The sequence below is a fragment of the Antennarius striatus genome, chromosome 23 (genome assembly GCF_040054535.1).
Source record: "Antennarius striatus isolate MH-2024 chromosome 23, ASM4005453v1, whole genome shotgun sequence".
Classification (NCBI taxonomy): Eukaryota; Metazoa; Chordata; class Actinopteri; order Lophiiformes; family Antennariidae; genus Antennarius; species Antennarius striatus.
The window spans coordinates 4,806,623-4,833,286 of NC_090798.1; the positions used below are offsets into that span (position 1 = coordinate 4,806,623).

General features: G+C 38.4%; 1 protein-coding gene across 1 annotated transcript in view; it reads right to left on the reverse strand.

Annotated features, from left to right (window-relative positions):
* Positions 1-344: 344 nt before the first annotated feature.
* The window catches only part of npy2rl (neuropeptide Y receptor Y2, like), a 32,120-nt gene continuing 5,800 nt past the window's right edge, over positions 345-26,664 (reverse strand). The window contains exons 2-6 of the mRNA XM_068308113.1: positions 16,595-16,827; positions 15,502-15,634; positions 9,194-9,359; positions 6,609-6,762; positions 345-5,454 (exon numbers count right to left, since the gene is read on the reverse strand). Coding sequence (XP_068164214.1) covers positions 4,873-5,454; positions 6,609-6,762; positions 9,194-9,359; positions 15,502-15,634; positions 16,595-16,786 — 1,227 coding nt within the window. The 5' untranslated portion in view covers positions 16,787-16,827 and the 3' untranslated portion in view covers positions 345-4,872. The remainder of the gene's footprint in view (positions 5,455-6,608; positions 6,763-9,193; positions 9,360-15,501; positions 15,635-16,594; positions 16,828-26,664) is intronic.

Sequence of the window (26,664 nt, forward strand, 5' to 3'; positions counted from 1 at the left end):
ACATGGGCAGACTTATGCTTACAGTGCATAATTGTAATGTTTCTGTCTGTAAGCACAAACAAAAATCACACCATCAGACCCACAATTATAAGTACCAGAATGCTTTCAAGAGAAGCCACATCAACTATGATAACAATTATCACGCTAATGCTCAACTTTCAAAAAACTTTGTTGGAATTAACTACATATTATCACAGGATAATGTCATAGTGGCAGCAGGAAATGCCATAACTTAAAAAAATGATAATAAGGGAAGAATAGATTATTCTTATTATTATTTAGAAAAAAACTTATCATGACACCCAGACATAAATAATTACTCCAGAGGCAGGTTTGTGCTTGAGAATAGTACATCCATTGTTGGACAAAAAGTAAAGGCCAACATTTTGTGTTTGGATACAGTCACTCACACAGTCAATACGTACACAAAATAATACAAGATACATCATTACAGCCATATAACAAAGACATTTACATTCATTTTTAATAAAGGTCGAGCAGCAGTGGTGTCACCTCATCATAAACCCATCACAATACTTCAAAACACCAACAATCTTTGAATACTTTCTTGAAATATCTTCAGATACTTTCTTCAATAGAAAACAAGCTGAAAACACACACAAGAAGAGTTAAAAGACGATGCTCATATAAATCTGATGCAGTCTTATTTTGCCCCCTTTCTGTGTGTACAAGTTGTCTCAACATCATTACAAGTCATGAGCTTGCGTCAGAAAGTTCCTTCAGGTTTAGAATTGCAAATTCCTAAAATGCAAAAAAGATTTTTTTGAATGTTCATTGTAGTTTTCTTCGTTGCTCAAATCAATAACTAGTTAGCCTTGTAAATCACGACTTGACATTCCACCTCTTTGCCAATTTACTGTAACTTGGTCTCGTTCCAAACAGCTCACTACAGTTGATGATTGTTGCAGACAGTTTTAGTTGAAAACTTATTTCAGGTGTCCAGGGTTCATACAAATGGTGTACTGTAAGCTACTTCTTTGAAGAAAGGTGCTTGTGATTTTTGACAGTAATTGAGTTACTATAATTGAGACATTAAGTGAATAATGAAATAAAGGTGCAGAAATATTCAGTTTGATTCATGTATTGTTGTGATAATTGTTCAGTTCACCCTCACTATTCAGCTTAAATATCTCAACGGTTATTGCTGAGAAAATAAATGTAAAATTACTATTTCCCCAATTCAAATTCAATGTTGTCTCAGTTGTATTGGTTAAAAGTACTCTATGTCAGCTTACTGCAATAATCAGATAGAAAATAAGTTGTTTTTTCTCCAAATCTATGCCAAAACTCTCATTTTACTGATTGATTCAGTCTATAATGATTAAACCTTTAATGTAGAAGCTTGTTTAGTTTGTTACTAAACATTGTTACTATGTTGCAAACATTATGCAAATCCAGACACCAGCTTCTGGTCACATTCCTGAGGAATCTTCCTTTCGTCCATTCTCTTGGACATGAAGAATGAGTTTATATGTTACAACCACCTTCTTCTAATTGCAATAGTAATATCTGTTGTATTTGAACGTTTTTGTAACTGATTTGGATATCACATGAAATGGTTACTAAATTGTAAACTAAAAAATTCTGAAACCTGGACCGCTTAAATACGCCTCAACTCCATTGGAAGGTGTAGATGATGAAGAATCAATGCATCATGGAGCTGGAAAGCTCTGGGATTCAGTGCAAACCCAACAACGTCAAGCTGATTCCGGACCTCCATTTGACCTGCCTCCAGTCAGAATAAATCACATTTGAAGTCAGCTGTAAAAACTTCCAGCTCTGACTTTGAGTCAAAATGCCGTTAAGAAAAGGAAATGGATGTTTGTAACTTTACGTGACCAAACCAAAATAACAGACATTAATTTTAATAATGACCCTTTCTCCCGAGCAGATGAAAACGTTTCTAACTTTTTGAGGCATGGGTTCACAGGAAATGCATAGAGGAGATAGAGCAACAGTTCAAATGAGGACCATAATAAACAGCTGCTAAGTTTCAGTGGGATGGAAGAAAGGGAGATTTAAATAGGAAGAGCTAGAGAACAGAGATCCTGAGGCCAAAAAATGAGAAGGAGAAGTGTTTCATCACCTGATACATGGCGTGAGTCTGTGTTTGACGACTTTTTAAATCTTAATTTGAGTGAATATTTGCTATAACATCCATTCAAGTAATGCAGCGGTGTGTTTGGAGATTGTTATTCAGCCCCATTGTGATTGTCCTAAATTATAATATTGTCAGTCTCTTTCTAAAGGTTGCAATTGGAGTGAGATAATTAAAGCTGAACACATAAATAAACAACCTCCTTGCAAACGTTTAATTATGGACCTGGGTAAGTCGTAAAATAATCTAACAAGAACTGATGGGGATGTCAACATAATGTGTTTCCTGGTGCATTGCACCAGATGATATTTCAGTCCAACAGACAACAGCCTACATGAACGCATTATTGGACATCAGCAGCAGCACAATTGCAGGTAGTCTTGGAGACCAAGTGTCTCAATCCTACGACAGCACTAGAAGTCTGACTGTTTTAAGCTAATGAGGCAATGACCCGACTTTTGATTTTTCTTACTACATCAGTTCATTTTTAACTGCTCAATTTATTGCTTCATTAATTTTTATGATCCTGTGATCGGCCCCTTCTCTCTGTCTGTCTGTCTGTCTGTCTGTCTGTCTGTCTGTCTGTCTGTCTGTCTGTCTGTTTTACTTAAAAGGGAACCTCAGAATTTCTGCTGCAGGTTCCAGGTCCCAGGAATTCTGGATCCTGGAAAACCACTACATTGAGGGTGTTGTCAGCTCAGTTTTTTATTAGGAAAAGAAGAATAGTTCTGGTTCTGCTGTAAAACTGTCAGCTTATTCTTGTCAACTACAACCTGTCTGACAATGAAAATCAGGAGTGTCATTTAAGTCGTCACGAGTCCCTACACGTACATCTGTTTAAAGTTATGGTGGACATAATTCACATCTGCAGGCTTTAAAAAAATAATGTGGAGCTGCCTAGGAGTCTTGGTTCAACTCTTCACAAGCATTAATGTGAGACACTACTAAATTCAATATTTATTTAGCCATTACAAATTAAAGTCTACATATAAAATACCATTAAACAACACTAATAAACTGATTGCTTACATAAAAAGCAAATGAGAAATGGTTTATTCCACCCAACAAACACTGCCGTCTCGGAATTTGCAGGAATAATTAAAGGTGAGGTCGCGAACCAAATACCCCATTTGCCACGTTAAACATTTGCATCTAGAAAGTAATGGCAATCAACATTTATCAGTCAGTCCAAATTATGCTAACTAAAGCTGAAATACTGTCTGTGAGAAGAGTAGTGTAGCTGAAAAATCAATTAAAAACTGGAGTAAATCCTACAAAATGCTTTAGAAAATGTGGCAGTGGCAATGTGGGGAAGATAATTATAACAAAATAAACATTTAAGAAAAATAAGACAATTTCAGATTTAATTTTTTTTTCTCTCACTTGCCTCTCACGTCTTCTGTGCATCTTTTCAAATGTGATTAGAATCTTCGTGGCGTATTGTTTTCATAACATATTACCTGGTGCTGAATAACATCTGTAATGTGATATTAATTGACGCATAACTCAAAATGTGTTCAGTCAGCCGAATGTAAAAAATTCTTGAGTGAATCACGTTATTTTTAGGACTCAGGAGTTGCCAAAATGATTAAAAAAGAAAAGGGATAAATAAAACATGACCGTGATCGTTCAAAATCTATTTCTTGCTGGGACATGCTGTCTTCTGCCTCATTACCCCACATTTCACTGTTTCCCCTCCTCTCACTGAAAGCATTCTCTCATCTCTCATTCTCTGCTCCTGATCCTCCATCTACTTAAAATATTCAAACAAACAAGCAACACCCATTTAATCTGAACGATGTATGTTGACCTCTTTCTCTCCTCTCATCTTTAGTGTTTTCACCTCCTGTCTTGTGTCTCCGACATCAGTCTCTTTGCAAATTAATCCACATTTCTTTTTTATTACAAATTAGTGTCTTGAGATCTCACAAAGCTTACATCATTCACTGTCATCCTTCACTAGTCCATCTGAGCTGTATTCAGTAAACACATGGACAATCAGCTCTTTCTTTTTGCTGTGAAGGAAAAAAAAAATTGCAAGTTCCCCCTGCACAACTTGTTGAAGCATCATTTTCACCATGTTTTAAGCCACTCTGGGATAAATGTACAAGCTAAATGCTTTACATTTACATTACATGGCAATAAACATAAAGTAAAGCCCTATTGTTGTTTTTGTTTCAACGCTTGTCTTAACATCCAAGGTTATTATAGTAAATGCTTAATCAATGTCAAGGAAACAAATCTTTTTGAAGAATTTCTCGTCAATCAAACCACTTCTTTTTATTTGGCCACACTCCTGGTTTCCTTTCTGGCACAATCTTTGTCACGTTTGTCACATACAAAGCTGAATTTTCCTTGAACAAATCCCACCATAAAAGCGTTGAGGTCTTTCATCGTGACAAGGTCATATCCCCGTCAGCTGTCAAGTAGACCTTGATTCAATCCAGCTCTTCTGACTTTTTTCTCCTAATCCCTGCTGGTAAATGAGTCCACTTCAATTTCAGGCTGCCAAAAACCCTTTAATCCCCCCCATCGCCTTCCTCTCACTCTGTCATTTCTATTTTTGCTCTCATCTTTATCTCCCATCTGTTTTTGTCTCCATTTTGAGTCCCATTTCCTCCTCGTGTCTATCATCTTCTGAGAAACTAAAATTTCCCGACAATAACTTTATTTTCCCTCTTGTCTCTTTGTCTTATCGCCTCCACCCTTTGTTCCCCTCCATCACCCGTTTCATTTCTGCCTCCATCAGGTCTTCACACGTCTGTGGCATTCAAGTGGGTGGATACCACATCCTGAGTTTCGAGCACTATCTTCTTCGCCCTCCCTCCTCCACCTTCCCCTCCAACAGGGTGAATGCTGTCCATCCGGCTGCTCCGTCCTCTTTCCCCACCCTTGCCGCATTTGAAAACAGCAAGGAAGGCGGCGCGGTAGTTGCGGTTCATCCAGCCATACAACAGCGGGTTTGCAAAGGTGGAGCACATGGCCACCACGTGAAACACGGTGTAGAGTAGTCGGTAGTCGCGCATGTCCAGGACCGTACTGTCGATGTCCGTAGCCAGCTGGAAGGCATGGAAGGGCAGCCAGCTGACGGCAAACACTACCACCATGGTCACCAGCATCTTGGTGGTTTTGCGGCGCCGGCGGTGGCGCTCAGAGCTGGCGCTGCTGCCACAGGCAACACTCTCTGCTGGGCTGACGTGGCCACGCAGTTTGGACCAAATGCGAGCGTAAGCGAAGGAGATGATGGACAGAGGCAGGAAGTACTGCAGGATCAACATGGAGATGCTGTAGATGGTGCCATCTGTGTTTTTGCCAGGCCACTTCTCTGTACACACCTGAGAGACCATAAGACAAAGGGCTTCCCGTTAGCTTTGAGGATTAGTCTGGACGTATGTTATGTTGGTTTAAGCTTAAGTTAATATTAGTCTGAATGGACATTTTTACTCCAGTTCCTCCTACAATTGGAGGTTTTTAGAGGCGGATGGGACTACTGCATTGGTAGCAGAGTGAGGCAGCGGGGGCTGCCCATTCGGGGTGCACCTGGTTGGAGCTTCCCGTCACTCTGCCTCCCACTATATTTAATTTGCTCGCTTATAGGCCCCTGTGTAGAGTGAAAAAAGATCATTTCCCCAAGGGGATCATTAAAGTGAATGTCTTCTTCTTTCTTCTTCTTCCTCTGGCTCATGTGCTCAACCAATCAACATACTAGATACTCCTCATTTCTCCTGTCCTTCAAGAGTAGATGCTTGAAGAGAGGAGACGGAGAAGCTCTAAAATCTGTTCTCATCTATGTTTTTTAATGAGAAAATGAAATATTAAAGGAGTCATATTGAATTATCTTTGCACAGCTTCGTCCAGCTGTATGAAGAATTCCACTGCCTCTCAGTTAATTTTTTGTTTTACGGGCCATAAATTAAGTTTATTGTTTTTCAGTAGCTGTTCTCACCTCAAAAAAAGAAAAAGCTACATGAAAGCTCTTTGGTGAAGAAAACGGATTAATAAGATTGACTTTAGATTACATTGATTGTGTTTATTCATCTGTCTGACTTTGGTATGATTTACGTTGTACTGAACTAATGTGGATCAACAGAGATAAAAAAAAAAGCAAAACAAAAAACAAGCAAATAGCTCCAGATTGATGAGACATAAATGATAAGACCATGTGGGAAATAAAAAAATACTTCAGCATCGATTGGATGGATAAAAAAAGAAAGAAAATGTGACAAGAAAAGAAATATACCATTTAGAACAGAAAATAAGGATGAAATATGTTGATATATCCAATATTGAATGAAAGAAGAAGTGGAGTATGAGTGGAGGTACTGAGTGTCTGCGATGAAAGCGGAGAGAGGAGGATTGGTTGGATGGACAGATGAAAGAGATGAGGAGGAGAGTGAGAGATGTGAGAGGCAGCGAGACAGGGGAGGGATGAAGCAGGAGGATGTGTGTGCATCCATGTGTGTGTGCGTGTGTAAGTGTGTGTGTGTACCTGTATACTGTGTCCAGGCTCCAGAGCGAAGGAGCCATACTCTCTGAATATAGCCAGAGGGCTGGCGAGCACGGCACTCAACACCCAGGTCAATGCTATCACCCCAAAACACACATCCTTACGCATCCTGGTCTCTAGGTGGTACACAATACACCTGAAACACACCACAACACACAAATCACTGGTACATACCTCTGCATGGCTGGATAACATATTTCTGAAAGATCAAGAGAATGCAGTAAAGGACATTTGAAAAAACTGTAAATGGACGCAGGTGCCAAATGAGTAAATTTATCTCTCACACATGTAACAAGAGAAATGATGGTGCCTTTAGAAATGTGAGAACTCTCTGTTCTCATTCAGTAAAACAAATCCCAAATTGGCTTTGCCAAATATTTTTGTTCACTGCAACAGTCAATAGTTTTATAAAAATATAACAACACTCATCAATACAAAGCACTCAGAGACTATACTTTGCCCACAAACCAGTGTCACTAAAAGCTTAATGAAGAGGAAAACGTTTACAGGCTAAATCCATGTTCTGTCAGGAGAATGGTGATGGTGATGCTTTACTACATCACACATTCGGAATTTGAATTACTTATTGAACACGAACTTTCCATTACATTGCTGTGTGTCCCATCTGAAAACCTTAGATACCATACTGTGACACAATATATACTCATCCTTTCTCTATATCTGGATTATGAACTGGATCTGAATCTAAATTTTCATGGTAGTACAATCTCGCAAATTTCCTATTTCAGTTGTAAGATGCAAAAACTTGTTTAAGCAAATTCTTTATTACGTCTTTTCCAGAATTATCTCACCCATAGCTGATTTTTCTGCTTGAAGTCTTTAAGTTAAACTGTTGGGTTTCATATTTTAATTTTCAGTAACAAATCAAGAAAACAAATAAACTTGTTTGACATGATGCAATTAAATAAATACAATAAACTTGTTTTTATTGCATTTGTGTACATGTTTTGCTGTTGTAAAAAAATGCGGAGGTGCGGGAGGTACTGATGAGTGAGATTCAAAGTCAACACGTCCGCAACTAGAACTCAATCTCAATTGTGATAATTTTGTGTGGCCACAGTGTGCACATTTGATTTTGCTCACAGTGGTCCGCAGTGCGCTCAGAAAGCCTGCGTGTTTACCCAGACACATGAAACATTTGAAGTGGCATTTCTCACAGGTATCACAATGCAGCCTAAATTAGCTTGATTTTTTTTTGTCTTGCCTTTTACCAAAGCTCATCAACACAACCGTCAAATGTTCTGAGCTTGAAAAGTTTGTTGAAATGATTTATCACCGCCTGAGCGTTTTGTACCAGATTTCCATCTTCAGTACCTGGACAGATGGAGGCAGACAATTAAACAATGAAAGCTGTAGGAACAAATATTTTTTTACAAGAGACATTCTTTAAATTGATGCTGACTTCATTGAAGAGGCATCCAGAGAACAAGAGACGACTTCCTTCCTTAGGACATGAAGTCAGCAGGGTCGTTCAAGTTGGCATAAATACGTAAATGTGTGATTTTTAACCTGACACCCTCAACCTCCGCTTCACACCTACACTCTGACTGGAGGAAAAAGCCAAATAAAGTGAAACTGCACCGCAGTGAGGTTTTTTCGCTTTGCATGACAATCATCTCTGCAATCTGTTTTCCACATTGAAACTGTATTTAGAAAAAGAAGAGCGATGTGTTGCATATGTATGAGTTGTCATTTGGAGGACAAATTGAGACAGCAGGCACCAGGTTCACGTCCCGCTCTTATAAATTCCTTGCACCAGTGTCGGCACGTCTCATAGTTCCACTGACAAAGTGTTCACAATAACTATGTTACTTTTATTGTTACTTAGATTGTCGATACTCTTAAAAACGTATTCGTAAGTAAGCAGCTAATTCTTCACAGCAAACACATGTGATTTTTGTTTCCAATGTTTTAAACTTGGGCAATTTGAACATGTTAGACTTTGACTGCGGGCCATAGTCAAAAAACACAACTTCACAGAAAAATACATTATTAGACATACAGTAAACCACATGATGGACTGTATGTCACATAAGCACATACAGCTTTCTTTCAGTTTGCATAAAACTACAGCAAATCGCAATCTGCGCATCGGTCATATTGTCTCAAGAGTACCTGTAATTTGAGTTAATACATAAAAATTGTAAAGAAAAAAAGCAAAACAAAACAAAAAAACCTTAATTAAAACATCAATGTTTTTTTTTTCCTGTAAAAAAGAGCAACTAAAATACATGAAATTAAGCAGTGAATTTTAAAGGAGGTGTCATGGAATATTCTTATGAGTTGGTTTCAGTCTATGAATAAGTATGTAAAGTAGCTAGGTTTAAAAGATATTAAAAATCTTTTATTACGGGGTCATGTGAGCTACTGGACGCTGTTTGTTACGATGTCATGATTCACCAAAATGAACCAAAGTGCATTTATCAAGTATGTTTGTTTTACAAATCGAGGCTATCCTCTACTTTGGTTGAAGGTTAATGATAAATACCCATAAATAAAAAACTGAACCAACTTGAGTCACCTGTCCTGTTTTAAGCCCAACCCACCTGTGCCGATCCAAGGCGATGACGTTGAGCGTTACCGTGGAGACGTGCACAGCGAGCCCCTGGGCGTAGGGTAGCAGAAAGCAGAGGGTGCTGCCGAACTTCCACTCTCCCTGCAGGGTGTAGACGAGGGTGAAGGGAAGGCACAGCGTGTTCACCAGGAGATCAGCTGGAGATGAATGAGACAAGAAGTTATTGATCAGGAGATTAATGTGGTTCAACAGATTTAGTGCTAATGCAGAGAAAAATGGGTAATCAACAGTTTAATATCTGTGGTTTTCCTAGCTAATGTTAGTAACAGGCATAAACTCGATGCTCTCAAAACAACAATGACATCATGTTATAACACAGGTTAGGTCAACATGTTTAAAGTTATGTCTTAGCTGTATTTAAAGTCTAAGGCACAGCAAGAACAAATTTACATTCTTTGCAGCATGCAAATCCCTGCAGCTCTCTGTGGAATCAAAGATAATTTCACAGTTGTTGGGCCGTGAATGTCCCAGCTGTTTGGTGGATGGAGGTGATGCTGCGTCTGCTCTGAGCAGAAGGAAACAAACTAAGGCAGGAGGTAAAGAAAAGCCCAATCTGACAGACATCTTATGTCTTTATTGTGCTATTTGTTTGCGTGTTACTGCAAACTGTAAACTTTAAGCTGTTGCTTTAAGTGGTAATGGCCCTTTCATTGGGTTTTAGCACTGCCTGCTATGGTACTTTATGCTGTTTACAGTACATGGAGCTGTCAGCTTCATTAAGATTGAAATATCCTCTGCTGCTCCTCTGTTTTATGATTGGGTCATATTTGTATCAGTAAAAAGTTGAGTCATCATCAGTCTTTACTGAAGTCTACAGGCTCCATCAGCACAAAACCTATGATGGTGGTAAAATATATGTGATTAGGTTCACTCACCTCTGTTATCGCATTAGATCATGTGAGGTAATTCATAAAGGAAAGTCATTTTCATTTGTAAACAAAAGAAATAAAATGTGTCAGAGTCTGAGGACAAATAATCTTAACCAATGTGGAATTTTAGAAATTCGAAAATAACAACAGATACAGTTTAATTACGTGGCTAATGTTAGTGCAAGGATTAAAGAAAAAAAAAAAACTGGCAAAGGAACCTCATCCGTAACTAAATTAAATTTCCTAAAAAAAAAATAAAAAAAACAAGACAGAAGACTAATCTTAAAATTCTCCCACTCGGTAGAGAGACGTGTATAAATTCTGTTATAATATATTGGATGTTTTCCAATATATGATCTGGAAACAAAAAATGATTAATTGCTTATTTTCTGGCGGCTGTCCTGACTGTGATACTTCAGAATAAAATGTTTGTATATAAGGGATCAGGAATGAGAGCTGATGTAGCAGCTGATTGTGCTGTGTCATCTGAGGACAAAGAATCAAAACCACCGGTGAGATTCAAATCATCCTCCAATCCCAAAGAGAAGCCATCTGCTCTGAAAGCCACCGACAGACAGCAGGTCACGTGGTCAGCAGGCCTGCATGCATGTCACTATGTGTGAGTGTTGACGTCTGCTGAGCATTAGTCAACATCTGCAGCAAAATGCCAGCATCATAATTTATGTAGATCTCGGTCTTTGGGGATAAAAATCCCGATTTTGCTGCATTTGCTCAGATTTAATTATTACCTGAACAAGGAGGTCATGGTTTATCATTGGTTTGTACATGGAATCAGTCACAATGTCACAATTGGATTTTGATGGATTATATATGAGGTTACTATTATTATTCTGACTGCATCACCTGCTGCTACTGGTTGACATGGTGGCCCAATGGTATGACTATATTCATGATATTCTCCATTAGACTTCTAGAGACGCATCTGTCAGGTACAAGAGGTGCTGACCCCGTCTACCTGTGAACCGTCCCAGTCACGTCAGTTTGGGATGTTCAGCGGGAGATAAGGGCATCGTGCCAAATCACGTTAGACACAAATTAAACCAGTGCAGGTTTCTGTGTTTCCTCAGGGTAGAGAAAAAAGGACAAAACTTGCAGTGGCAGGGGGAAAAAGGAAGGATGAGGAAGACAACGGTCAGAAATACATTAAGACCATCCATTCATTAATTTTCTTGACTGCTTCATCTGCGGAAGCAGAACCCAAACCTGGACCCACCTTGTTGTGCGGCGACAGCTATACCCACTGCACCAGAAAATCCTAATTTTCTAACAAATGACGCACATATAAAATACATTTTCCGATCAACCCTAGCTGTTACTTCAATGAAATGTTTAAGAAGTGGTTAGTAGAATCTAATTTCTTTGTTTAACATATTATAAACCATTTTCTACATTTTGTGGACATTTAATTTTGTCCTGCTTTACAGCAGTTGTTCAAAATCCCTCTTGGTGTTCTGACATCAGCAGCATTTACATCTTATTATCTGCTCTGTGTGCCAGATGGAGGTATGTTAATGCATCCTGGATTCAACTAAAGGCCTCCTTTGTCCAATCACTTTATCTGACTATGTGGAGGTCATTGAGAAAAGGTCCTTCAAGCTTTTGTCTCCTTTGGATTTGAATAATTCAAGGACTTTGTTCGGATGTGAGCAGGTGAAGAAGTCTGCTGCTCATAAAAAAAAGAAGCAAGATGATGCATTGAATGATGGGGGCGTTTTTGTGATGGCTTTTTTGAGTCAGATAAGTACATAAAAAACCAGCACTTAAAAATTTAAGCATGAACTGGATAGTTCTTTTGACGCATAACCTTGAAGCTGTCTTTTTATCTTCATATGAGTTAATAGCTCTATTTGACCAGTGCCTAACCACCCAACAAGGTTCATGACAAGGTTGTAGGTTTTAATTTAATCCTGCTGAAAAACCACCAATGCTCAGAGAAGCATCACATCATTATAACATCAGGCTATAAACATTAAAATGTTCCTCTTTATATTGCTTTTCTTGCTTTTAAGCATTGCTTAATTTTGGACTTTAGTTGAGGTGTTTGCACCTCAGTCCCGTTTCTCATACTGATTAGTTTTACTGACTATTTGTGTGGCTGCATTTTGACCACCTGCGGGGTTGTCCTTGAAAATATCCAGATGGAAAAGGCAAGAAACATAAAATGACCCCAAAAACTGATGACAAACCTTCAAAATAATCGAGGATACAACCATCTGAGCATGAGACAGTAGCTTTTCAACATAAATAAAGGAACACAAAGCCCAGGACATTATCAGGCAGTGACAAATGAAGCTCCACAGTGACAAATGAATGCATAACACACAATCTAAAGGACATCTGGAAGCAACTGAATTTTGGGATGTGAAAACGCCACCAAGCTAAAGTCAACTGTTATCCGCTCAGACGACACCCCCCTCGGTAGAAAATGACCACTGTAAAATGTCACATGGGCACAAAGCTATCACGCAGAAGGTGAGAAACGATGTTGACCATCAGAAGTCATTGACTTAAAATGTCGTCTCTTTTGTTTCTCCAATGAAGTCACTAAAGTGAATCATTTGTTCGTGAAGGTTATTTTCTGCTCCGCCTCCTCTTCATTCCCAGCAGTTTCGTGCGTTAAATGCCGCCGCGGTGATTTTAACCTTTAATGCTGCCGGGACAGACGGTGCTCTGATTCACTGAGTCACGATTCTCACACTTGATTCATTCATCAGTGTTCCCTCACTGCTTTACACCTCTCTCTCTGTTAATAGAGGTGCGCTGACAGCGCAAATGTTTTATATCACTGTTTGTTCATCTATGGAAAATCTCTCAGATGAATAGAGTAATTTTGTCGAGGTGATGCTGTGACATCTTTCCAAACACCATTATGTCTTTATAGATCATGTCATCTATATTCACTTATATTTATAGTTAGTGCAAAGCCTTCAAAATGATCATGCAGGTGTTGCTCCAGTTTTGCTTCATCAATTCTTAACAATGGATGCTAAGATAGTCTGCATGCAAAAGTTTCAAGCAAGAGTTCCTGCTAAAGTTAGCTCAGATCGACAATATACAGTTTAAAGAAACATTTTAATTTTTAAGTCGGTGACAACGCTGGGCTAAAAATGTAGAGCTGTCTATGTTTCAAACTCACACCTCACGCCCATCACCAGAGAAACAGGGAGTTGCTGAGATACTTCATAGCATAGTGTGCGTGCGTGCGTGCGTGCGTGCGTGTGTGTGTGTGTGTGTGTGTGTAAGTTTGTTAATGATAGCCAGCAGTAACTTACACTTTGCAATTTTCTTCCCAGAAAAATCAACACTTCAGGCAACTGTTAGTTCATAACTCACACACACACACACATGCACGCACGCACGCACGCACACACACACACACACACACACACACACGCACGCACGCACACACACGCACACGCACACACACACACGCTCACACATTCACATTCCACTCTTAGGTAGAGATAATGAAAGACCAGCAGCTTTAACCAGTGGTTCACAAATCAAGGATTTTAAATGTGTGTCTGGGATGTTGACGATCTGGGAAACAAGATAGATTACACTCCCTCTGCTGAAAAACTTCTGAATCATTTGAAACCTGGACGCCACCACACGAAATATTACATTTGACTTACAGCAACCTCTAAGATGCTGAGAAGAAAGTTTTACATGCTTCCCATGCGGCTCAGAGTGCATGGAACAGATTTGTTTTGCAGTTGGCCACAACATTATCAGCACCGACAGGTGGTGTGCTGACGGTGGTGATTATAATGGACATGTTGGCATCAGAACTGCAGCACAGAGCTATGGAATGGTTTTAGGGACACAATCCTGATGTTGTAGGTGTTGAGCCTACCCCAGCAGATGGTGGGCCTGAGGCGGGGCTTGCTCTGGAAGTGTGATTTAGAGTAACCTATCCAACAATATTACATGTTTTCGGTGGTGGGAGGAAGCCAAACAACCTGCAGAGAACCCACACAAAGGGTAAGTAAACTCAACACAGACAAGTCCCGGTTGGATTTAAAGCCACTAACTCAGTCATTAGTCATCTATTCTTCCATTTTGTTGCATGCAATCAACTGAAGTAGTTGTTATGAAAAGTACAGGACTTTTCGCATCATAAGGTGCACTGGAATATAAGGCGCACTCTCAATGAATGGTCTCTCCCAAAACTTTTTCCATATATAAGGCGCACTGGATTATAAAGTGCATCTGATTATAAAGGCACACCTTCAATGAATGGCCTATTTTAAAACTGTTTTCACCAGAATAGGGTGCACCACATTATAAGACCCATAGAATAGAAACTACTGTAGTGGCTGTGGTTGCATTATGCATCCACTAGATTGAGCTACGCTAAAGGGATTGCATTCACAACTCTGAAGCTTTTTTTCAAATTTCAAGAACCAAGTCACTGCTAGCCAAAGGTGCCTGGCATGCTACAATTTATTTGCAAATGCGGTTGACACCTGAAAAGGTAGGTAACTGTGGGGGGAGGGAGCGCAGCTTATACTCATGTATTCTGTCTGGGCCGCTGACCAGATAGGCAACAGCGAGGGGGTTGAGGTTACAGCTGAGAGCTGAGATCTTATCTGAGAACTCATCTTCAATGAATGACCTATTTTAAAACTTTTTCATATATAAATTACACTGGATTATAAGGCGCACTGTCGATTTTTGAGAAAATTAAAGGCTTTTAGATGTGCCTTATAAAGTGGAAAATACTGTATCATAATGATGAGCAAAGGTGGAACAATCTGCAGTTTTTCATGAATGCAGTAGATTATCATTTCAAATAACATCGAAAACCTCTTTTGATTCACCCTTTCTCTCTATCCTACATTAAGGCGTTATTTGGCTCAGAGAATTGGAAACACAATTTCTGTGGCATGTGGACAGTATGTAGAATCTTTAATTATTCATCCATTCATTTATTCATTCATTCAGTTATTCATTTACGTTCGTGTGTATGTATGTATTTATTTATTTGTTTATTTATTGGAATGTTATTCTGTATACTCTAGCCCCCCCCCCCCCACACACACACACACACACAGGGGTTCTGTAAGCACCTTAGCAGTGCTCAGTTGGTGAACTGGCATACTCTTCGATAATACTGATCTTGAACTGACCACCCTCCTGTCTCCAAGTCGAGACCGAGTGGACTGAGCTGGAGATTGTCAACACAACAACTGCATCTCAGATTGTCATATCTTCATGACGAAGATGAGTAAATGTCAGACAGATTCAAGACAGATACTGCTGTATTTGGAGATGAAGAGATTAAATGAAACCCCATCTAACAGCTCAGCCCACAAAAACTAAATTAAAGACTCTGACATCATGTGAACCTGGTGACAGGCTTGTGTGTTAATATGGGCGAACATACCGACAGCCAGGTTGGCAATGAAGAAGTTTGTGACGGTGCGAAGTGTCTTGAAGCGGTAGATGACGTAAATGACCAGAGAATTACCCACAACGCCCAGTACAATGATGGTGCTGTAGGCCAAGATCAACACCACCTGCAAACAGAATTACAGATGGTTTTTACAGCAGCAGCTCCACACACAGAGGATTAACGTGACAATTCCGTTGGTTAAGAAATGGGTCTGGATTAAAAGAGGAATGGAGGAGACTTTGAGGCATGTATTCCAGATTATTTTTAATTTTTTTTCTGATCACTGAATCTGATAATTTTGTGATATAGGGTATATTTTGACATCTAATTTTTTTAAGTATCCAATAGACTAGTAATTTATTGTGGATTTTAATTATTATCATAATTTTACAAAGTAGAGTGAGATAGTCATATAGTTATTCCATTTTATATAGGTAGATACAAATTATGTTCACCAAATGTTCTATTTGATTGTTGATTTTCATCTTAACTATAAAAAAAATAATCAACTTCATTAAATAGTTGTAGGTGCCACTGGACCTAGCTTTGGGAAATCTACTGATTTTAGTTCTTAGTTTTGTGACAGATTTAATGTCATTTTCACTAAATTCACTGCAGCAGTTATTAGACATAGGTCTTCAACAGGTTTTGCATCAAAGTAGTGGACATTATTATCATGCATGTATTACACATACCTGTTAGATATGTGATTTTGTGGAAGCATTTGCACAGAGCTAAGTGGGACTCACCACAGAGCTTTGGGGAATACTACAGTTTAGAGGGATTGTCAATTTTTTTATTCTTTTATCACCACTTTCAATTTGTAGCATGTAAGTTGTGGAAAAATGTCAAATACAGATTTCATTTTTACAATAATCCATCAATAAAAATAATTATTAAGATGTATATTTGGAAGGTTTTGACAGACCCATGTAATAACTGCTACCATGTTGTATATTTCCAAATTTCAAACCAACATCTCTTAAATATTTTTACATAAATTTTGATATTTTAATTCCTTTAAACAACCCAGACACGTTCAAGGGCTCACACTGAAGGAAACAACAAACGTTGAAATCTTTACCTGAACACTCAGTAGTTTAATTGGATCCTCTTGGAAATTCACTCCCTCAAACAACAAGGTGGGCAAAACGGGTTGGTTCGCTCTGCCATCTGGATCATAGTCATGGTAGGCGAGGTTGCCAAGTTCATCGTCAGGCGGGAGGAGGAGGCGAAGCTCGTCCTGCGTGGCGTTGACTGCACTGATGGCTTCCATGTCCAATCATATGTGTTTGGCCAGCAGCAACATTTTTCAGACTATAGGTGGAGAAACATGAACGGTGAGAAAAACATTGTTGAATTCACGTTTTATTCTTTATTCTATGTGCAAATGTATCTGGCGGTTTTGGCTGGGCAGATATAATTCCATGTGTTAAACATGCTGTATTCTGTCAGAAGTGTTAGAAAAATGTTTGATGCTGAGAAAACAGCAGATTACGCATTTTAAGTCGGCTAAACCGAGGCATTGTGTGATGCGATGATAGTTACAACTATTGTATCTCCAGTTTGGTCTGCAGCCAGTTTGTGTTACCATGATGTTGTGAATAATAATGCAGATTATCCACCCATCGAGTTACAGATCTGCTACCCACTGCACCACCATGCCGTCCAGCTGACAAGTTCAACATTAATAAATAATGTTGAAACATGTGTAGTAATTCCAGCTAACTGTTCCCTTAAACTGACAACCCTGTATCAAATCAGAGGTCATCAGAGCTCATCTGGCTCCGATCCTCATCAGCCCTTAATTTGTGCAAAAGAATTGTCTACACTTCTGTGGCAGCACAGTAAACAACATCCCAGAATCCATCCTGATAAAGTCCAGATAGCTATTATTTACAGTTATAGCTATTAGATGGTTATTAGTTATGTAGTTATGCATACATAATTTTCAAAAATTGAATTTATAAATAGTGTAGGCATGAGGGCAGCAGATGCTGTCACATTTGTGATCAGAATTAACCAAACTTTTAAAGGTTGGGGTTTTTTTCCTTTTAAACTGCAATATTAATGTTGATGGTAGCACTTTACAGCATAGTTGTTGCAATTTCTAAAAAATATAAGGGTGGCTCACATGAGAATTCAGCAGCATAAAGAAAAAAAATATTGACCTGCAAAATTAAATTTTCTGTGCTACTGGCAACTTTTTTAGTAAATTTTTCAAGAACTGACTGCATTGCGAAAATACTGTACTCATGGCGCCCTCCAGCAGCACAGTACAAGCTGCGGCAGCAGATGGTGGCTGTACTCAGCAGCTCCCAGAGGTCTCACATCCTCAGGCTTCAAATATTCATACAGAATGTAAAAGAACCGACCAAGAGTCTGGACGGCGTCAGACCATGTAGGTGGAGGTGGGGGAAGTTTTTTTCTGAGCAGTTATTGCTGCAATGTGTTGACCTCCTGAACCACAGCCACTTCCTGCGTGTTTATTTTTCCTGTATAAAACTCTAACTACATAGGTTTGGTAGACATGACATGGAGAAACACATACAAAACTTTCCAGTGAATTCAATTCAATTAAAAAAAACTTGGATTAAGACGAAAAAAAAGTTTTTTAGGTGTTCAGACTCACATATACTCAAATAAATATTTTCCACCCCAAAATGGGAAAAAATGGAAATTTTTTTCCCATTTTTGTTGCTGACTTGGGCATTCTGGGTTCTCTCTCAGATGGGTTGTATTATTATTATTATTGTTATTATCATTATTATTATTATTATTATTATTATTATTATTATTATTATCTTTAGTATTATTATTATTATTAGTAGTAGTAGTAGTAGTAGTAGTAGTAGTAGTAGTAGTATTAGTATTATTATTAGTATTATTATTAGTATTATTATTATTATTACTATTCATTCATTCATTTTCTAATCACCGCTGTATCCGCCAACAATTTATGAGCACACGCATTGGCTGGAATATTTATCAAATTAATGATATAAACAAGATAAATTTATCTTGTTTATAGAAGTTAATTAACTTATCATTCCAGCCCTAATCCTCATTTATGAGTGCCCTCTACTTTTTGATTTGCACCCTGAAACAGAGTTAGGAGGGTAGTTGAAATTGACTGTATGTATAATGACACATCATTCATCGATCAGTAGATAGGTTAGGATACGGTTAGGATAATTATTTGGCAAAATTATACAACAGTCAGGTCCTTTTTTGACAGTAGGGGTTTTTTCTTTTTCTGCTAAAATCTGATCAGATGCCTGATTTTGTCAAGTTTCCTTAGAAAACATGAACCTAGCCGGCTGGATTAGACATAATGACGGCACAAAATACACAAAGTGCATGCAAAACATATCCTATGCGGAGCTATGAAAAGGAGGTGTAAGTGGTGTAAGTGCTCGGGCTTGGGGGGAGGGGCTGTTCCATTTAGCATAACAGACTCAGCACAAGAGTGGAGCGACTCCTTTCCAAGTCCAAAATGCAGTTTTGAAAACATTATGGTCTAAAAGGGCAGAATGCAACACCTCTTTCAGGACCATGCTGACATGTAAACAACACCTGTGACTGTGTTTCACAGGTGGGAGAATGTGATACCAGCTGTGTCTAGGTTTATCTCACACAACTGTGGCCATACTGTTTCACAGCTCTGTGTATGTAGCCCTCAGGGTCGATTTCACCATTTCCCACTTCGATAATGGCACAAGAGAACTAAGACGAAAACTCACACAAACACAACAGAGCGATAACACGATCAATTCAGACACAAGTGCAATCTCCGTGTTGCACACTCCACTGAACCTGCTGCTTGAGGGTGTTAAGTTCTTGCCCATCGAAACACTCACAAAGCAGCGAGATGCCTCATAGAACAATTTTACAAACCTCTATACCTCTAAATATACAGACCGACTAAAAGCATGAAATCTCTGACAATTGAAATATCTTCAAAACCCCATTCGAATCAGATCTCAAGGGACCTGTGAGCGAGTGCGATGACAACAGAGGTCGTAGGGGTTAATTTTAGAAATGCTGTTGTTTATGTTCACACTAGTGCTGCTCCTGCAAATTGCAGGAAGAATTTAAAATTCAAAAAAAGAGCTGATGCTGGGAAAAAAATGGCATCAAAGCACAAACGGGAAAAAATAAGTTCAAACCAGGAACTCTATCTCTGGCTGCTGCAATGAATTTACTTCCTAAATTAGGCAGGATCAGTTGTAAAATGCTGACCTGCTCCACGTAATTACTGCTGACCTAAAAATAAACACATCACTTACTGGGTAAAGAGAAGGGACTGAAAGAATAGTTCCACATCAACATATTCTACCTTTGTTATAAGACACAGAAACAATTCAATTGGAATGAAACACTTTTTCTGTCATCCCATCTCAACCTCCAGGCTTCACGGTATGAACCATGGCATTTCTGGGTGTTTTTTTTTCTTTGTGGTTGCAGGCAATTGTCCTGTTTCATCAGTTTGACAGGTGACCCCAATGTCAACTTTTAACTTGAGCCTGGCACTGGCTGCTGTTTCTAAAGAAGTCAGTCAGAAAAAAAAGACGTTTTAGCTTCTTTAACCTTCTCAGGGCATGTCAGACATTTCAATTCACTTCATTCTTTCAGCAGAAACAGACAAATATGGTCAACGTGTTTATAAGAAAGATGAAAGAAAGTAAGTCCACTTTATTAATCCCCAACGGGGAAATTACTTTTTACACTCTATACATATACATATACACATATATACATACATACACTTACTTACTTACTTACTTACTTACTTACTTACTTACTTACTTACTTACTTACTTACTTACTTACTTACTTACTTATTTATTTATTTATTTATGTGTTAGACACAAAAATGAGTACAGGCCCCTGAAACAAAACCACAACACACAAGTGGCCTGTAAGCATGCAAAGAAGTTGACCAAATGTCAAGAAGTTGACCAAACAACACCTTATCTCACACTATTTTTCCACATTTCTTCTTCTTGTTTTCTTTTGACACATTATTCTTCAACTAGAATATTGTCTAATTCATTTTCTAAAGACTTTGGTTATCTAGCTTTGCTTCTCTACCGCCACCAGGAGGTTTACATTTAAGATTTTAAATTTCTTACCAGATTTTGGGTTGATTGCCATTAAAGTAGATTATTTTACTCACATATGAACCGCTTAACTTTATGATCCCAAGACCTTTCATTTAGCACCATCATCAGGTCAAAATTACAGCATTAGCTCCTGATTAAGCCCCACACAGTCATAGCACTGAATTGTGAAATGGCTTCATTGACATGCAGTGGTCAACGCAACAGGTCAAAGTGATTAGATAAACGAAATCACTATTAGATAACATGAAGAGACCCACCATTGTAACACATAGGACAATGTAATCACTCCAGAGCTACCACAAGTGGTAAACCCTTCAATGTTGTTGCGGCTCTGAGAACAGACGACTGCAAAAAAGAAGCCAAGGTTAGCAGTGTTCTCTAGCGTCCTTCACTCTCAGTTCTCACTGAAAATCACAAATCCTGCTCTCATCTTTTCGACAGAAGTGGGAGTTCAGAGCCAGAGCCAAAGGTAGCAAGCTCAAGGAGTCCAAAGAGGCTTTTTTAACTCCTGATGATCCCGCAGTAACTGATTCAGCCTTCAGTCGTTCTGCATTTCTAATGTCTCCCACTGTGGTACGCCGGGAGTCTAATATGAAAACACTTGGAAAGCTGGAGACAAACAATGACAAGTTCTCATTCCAGTGAGTAATTAACAGGCCAACTAATTCACTATTTAATTAGCTTTCTAATTCACTGCTGTAATGACTGTGGCCTCTGTATTTGAAGAAGGAAGTACATCCACACAGTCAACCCAGTTTACTGAGCTGACTGAGCTTCACTCTCACATATCCGATATCTTTATTAAAAGCCACAATTAATCATAAGCGTCTGTATATATGTGAGGTCAACAAGGACGGTTTATTATGATGGAGCAATAAGCTTAACTTTTAATAATTTAGACTGTAATATACTGTGAGGGTTGTGAATCAGGATTTAAGCTTTACTGACTTGGCAAAGTCAATGACAAAGAAATTATTGATAGTCATACATTGAATGAGGGCCGCTTGATATTTAGTAATGACTCAATAACAAGACAGATTTTTTTTAAAAAGTGTTATTCAGGCAAAAGCAATGTTGAGATGACATGAGACATTTAAATGAAGCTTGTTTAATTTTTCCATGCCTTGTAAAAACCTGCCCACCACAGAATTTGAAAATAAGTTGGACATCACTTGACACTTTATTCAAATGAAGGAAGTGTGTTTAGAATTCACACACTCGTGGTGTTAGTATCCGTGCTAGATATAAATATGTATTTGCAGGGGGCAACCTTTATATAGCCACTATATGCTAAGAGCCAAACAGATGTGTAAGACTGACCTGCCCTCTTGGAATTTTTTGTCTAAAATGTAACCTTAAATTCACCCCTTGTTGTGCTGTTCATAACAAGCTCTCTGGGAGTTAAGGAAGTGCCAGCCTACAGCGCATCATCTAACAGGCCTGATTCATCTTCAGCCTGGTGGTAAAGGAATTGGAGCAAGGAGAAAAGAGTCACAGATAACAGCTCTGTTACCCGGGAGCACATAGCGCCTTTAAACAGAAGTCACACTACATGAGGGGACAGCAGCTATTTACTTTTACTGACAAGGGGCAAATGAAACGTCCGAATCCAATCGAAGATCCAGGTCAAAATCATCCCTACGGTCAGTTTGTTTAACCGTTTGATACCCAGGGGGAAACTGGTCTGTTTCAAGTTGATGCCCTTGTGTAAAATTATCCTGTAAATCCTCAGAGCTTGACAGCCCACATTTCCCCCTGGACCAACCAGGAATCCAGCAGTTTGTCCAAGGTCATGAGGGTGAGGGATGATGATAAATGATATGTTTTGAATGGGAATGAATTCACAGCAACAGAGGAAAAGCACCACCTCCGAGATTTAAAGATGATGTAATGAGTTCACATCTTTGTGCAGCAGACAACAGCTTAGACGGTCTCTCCACTGAAAAGGGTCGTCTTGATGGGAAAGGAAAGGGGGTGTCATCACTTTGACTGTTTGAAGTTTGACATCTCTAATAATGGTGTTTTAGCTGGTTTCTTTTAAATGACATGACAATAAGACTAAACATGAAATACAGTATATGGCAGGTTAAGGAGGTATTGTTGTGTTGTAAATGTGAGAAAAATATAACATTTAACAAATGGAAGAATGAAATAAAACCCCATGATTGAAAACAATATAAAAAATTGGATAAAAATGAATTAAGTCTCAATATCTTACAATGTGTTTCTACATGTTTGAAGATAAGTTGCACATTAGCCTGTTGAACTAAGGTTAGGGTTCATTGTGAATGTGAAGCCACATTGTGATGATGTTCCAAGACTTCCTGGAGTGTGAATCCTATTTAAATCTGCAGTCAATTTTATGATAATGAAATACGATTTTTTCACCTTGAGGAAGACCTCTGTCAACTGTGGGTTGTATATTCGTCTGCGTGTCTCAATGGAACAATGGAGGTACATGGTGTTAAATCAATTTTTGCTGATCTGTCGTGACCAGCATGAGCTATAGAGGATATTAAGTGTTGTAAATTAAATCAGAGTAGTGAGCAGGAGACCTTGAAGGTGGCATGTTTAGAGTCTTTAAATTGCATTTCTGTTGGAATAATGCATTAGACACGAAGAGCAAAGATGAAAAATATTTAGGCTGAAAAAATATCAGCTTGATATTCATTTCACTTAACGGACTCAACAGTGCTGAAACTCTTTCAGTCAAAGTTTTCAGACAAACTTGAGTAAAGACAATAAAATAGTGATATTTTTATAGACAAGTTCATATTCTGGGGTCAGATGAGCTTCCAAGAAGTTAACCAACAGGATTCATCATTTTTTTAAACAATTAATAGCCACAAAAATGCTGGGCTTTGTGCTAGAGCATAATAATCCATTGTGCACAACTGCCAATGAAAACCAAAGAATGTGCCTTAGGGCGAGCCAAATATCGCTGGGAAAAGTCACAAAATATTCAAAAGACAGCAGAAAAATATGTCAATAAACATAGTGGTTCCAAGGATGTTGAGTATATTTATCGTTCCTTAAAAAAAATGTTAGCATGTGGGATGTTTTTGTATATTGAGAGTCAAAAAGGTGAACTCATCTTTGGTTTGATTGGTGTTCAATATTTATTTTGAAATTACCAAATTAACCCATGCAATTAGGAATAAAGTTTTCATGAAAGTTGACAGACCTTCCAATTTTTTCACTTGTTTTAGGAACTTATTATTGAGGAACTTGTTTTAGATGAGTGATTGAGCTATTCCACCACACCTGATCTACACTAACACCAATATCAAAAATACAAAAAAGGATGTTCTTGTCACCATCTGAGCAAAAGTTTTTAAAAAAATAAGCAAGGAATACGACATGAATTACATCCATGTAACATCCATTTGGTAGCAATGTACAAACATGAAACATCTGTGTGCTGTAGATACAAGTTCAATAGACTTCAGACCTATAGAGTCTCTTTTTGGGAGAACCTCCATGGAGAATTTAGTGTTCATTTAGGTGTAAAACCAGTTTTGATGATTAATACAGGAAAAAAAGACAACTGCTTCCACGTTGCTCTGTTTTAGGGTTTAGGATTCTTACTCAACACTCACAGGAAAAGGATTAGAGTCAGATCCATGATTACAGACAGATAGCAAAGCTGCTGCTGGAGACTTTAGCTCCTCTTTCATCTGTTTTGCCTCATACACATGTATGAGACAAAACAGACCAAAGTGAAAAATGATCCTGGTTGAAAATAAAGACATCTTGAACAACTTTTTATTAAACATCTAATCTGTAGTACTTTATCTAAATTGCATACTTTCAGGAGAGACTTTGAAACCATTGGTTGCAGATGGAAAGTCACATCACATGAGATTAATGGATGCATCACAATGTTACCAATGGTTTCAGTTTCTCATTGAGGCTTTGAAGTCTGTGTGGGGAATAAAAATGATTTTTTTTTAGAACAGCTGAGTGTGATGCGCCCAGACCTGTCTTCAGCTCTGTTACTGTCTCTGGAACCAGGACAAAAATAGAGGCGCTGCAAGTGGCAGGGAAGTGGGGAAAAAAGGCTGATAAATAAATCAGTGCATGCAGAGACAAATGGAGAGACGCTACATAGCGGATGTGTGCACGAGTGGATGACAGTAAATACAGCATTTCACTAACAGTGGATATAATTGTATCAGTGACTGCTGTCGGTACAGTTTTGGTTTTGTCAGGAACTGTTCTTTTACAAGAGGACAAATAGGATCTTCAAATCTTCGGAAGTGAAGTTTTTTAAATGGCGTAGCCCTCTGAGGTCTTGAAATAACCCTTTTATAATTCATCAGGATTGAGAATGAATTACTTTAAAACTTTATGAAAGAAACATGTTGATTTAATAAATCAAATATTTGATTTATGTACCAATCCACACACTTGGAGGCAGATAAGTGTATTGTGTCTTTGCAGAGTCTTCTAGGTCACTGTGTGTTAAATATGATTTTATAAGAGTGGAAGTAAGGAAGAGGAATCCACAGATTCCAATAAAGATACTGAAGGACACATAACATGACCCTGAGGTTTAAACGGCAGCTTTACACTGACATGAAGGGAGAATGGGCACTCTATTCTAGTGTAGTAAATCTGTACAAATAAAGGGTAAGAAGTAAAGGAGCTGGATTACTGCTGTTGAGCGGGATAAAAAAATCTACACAAACACTCACTCTGTATATTTACAGAGAAAGATCAAATTCAAAAACTGAGAATGGAGGTAAAGAAGAAGGACAAAGATGGATAACAGCGGAGCAAGAGGGAAAATCAAACAGATCCATCTACACATTGTGTCAACTGAAACATAAAGACATGCTCTGCAAGTATAATCTCCACATTGCTCCTAATGAGGAGGCAGTTTATCCAGACCAAATTAACCGTTCATTAGAAAACTTTGAACCTTAGTCCTCCCTTCTGATTAAGCATCCCCTGTCTTCACAAAGAGCATAATAAATAAAGGAAATGATGTTGACTTGACACATGAGGGATAGATTGCACGACTGAAAAAGCAGCTCTCCATCAAATTAGGACACCCTGATTTCTTTGGAAAAGGGAGTTTCTGTGATAACCACCAACTAATCCTGCCATAATCTGACCTTGTTGTGATGCTGCCACCGAGGGAAGACAGCAGAGAGGGGATGAAGGATTCCAAGACACACAGGAGAAAGAAAGACAGACAGAAAGAGAGAAGGATAACGATTTAACTAATAGCAGGAGAAACTATCTCCGTATCAGCCTCTCTCCAGATCTGACTGTCTCCCCTACAGGCCACCTGTCTCCATCTGTGACTGGGATTTATGAAAGGTAATAAAAGATGGAGTGATATTAATCGAAGGAGGTGGGTGTGATCTCGGTTGCAGGATGTAAATGTCAGCCCTATCTGCCAAGGGGAATCCTTCAAACTTAGCTGTGATAAATTATAAATGTGAGGCGGCAAATAGGTAAATAATAAGAATAACTATAAATATATATTTATTATAAATATATAATAAATATTATAGTGTGTGTATTCACTACTACAAGGCATCACTGCCTTTTCAGGCCCCATCAAACAATCAAATCTTGATTAGACATCAGACTCAGTTTAACTTGAATCCAAAGTTATCTGGAATATTTTGAAGAAATATGGAGTAATATTCCAGTGATATTACCAGTTCTGGGAATGTAAATATTTGGTGAAGCCTATTCAAGCATCAGCTGGATCAATTTTTAAAATCATGGTCTTCATAGCTGGATGTTTTAATTCTGATTGATCAAAAATATCCTGTTTTACAAGAAGAAGAAGTGGCCCAGATCTGTGGGCAGGTCCACCACTTCTCTTGTAATTTTTTACACAACACAATATTTTGGAATTGAAGATGAGTGATCACAGAATCTACAACTCTTATTGGTGGGAGGAATTAAATGTAAATGTTTTTATTTTATTTTTTTATTTTATATACTGATTATGATCCTCGCAGGGAAATTAGTGGCATATGGTAGACTCAGTGTTCCCTATTCCGAT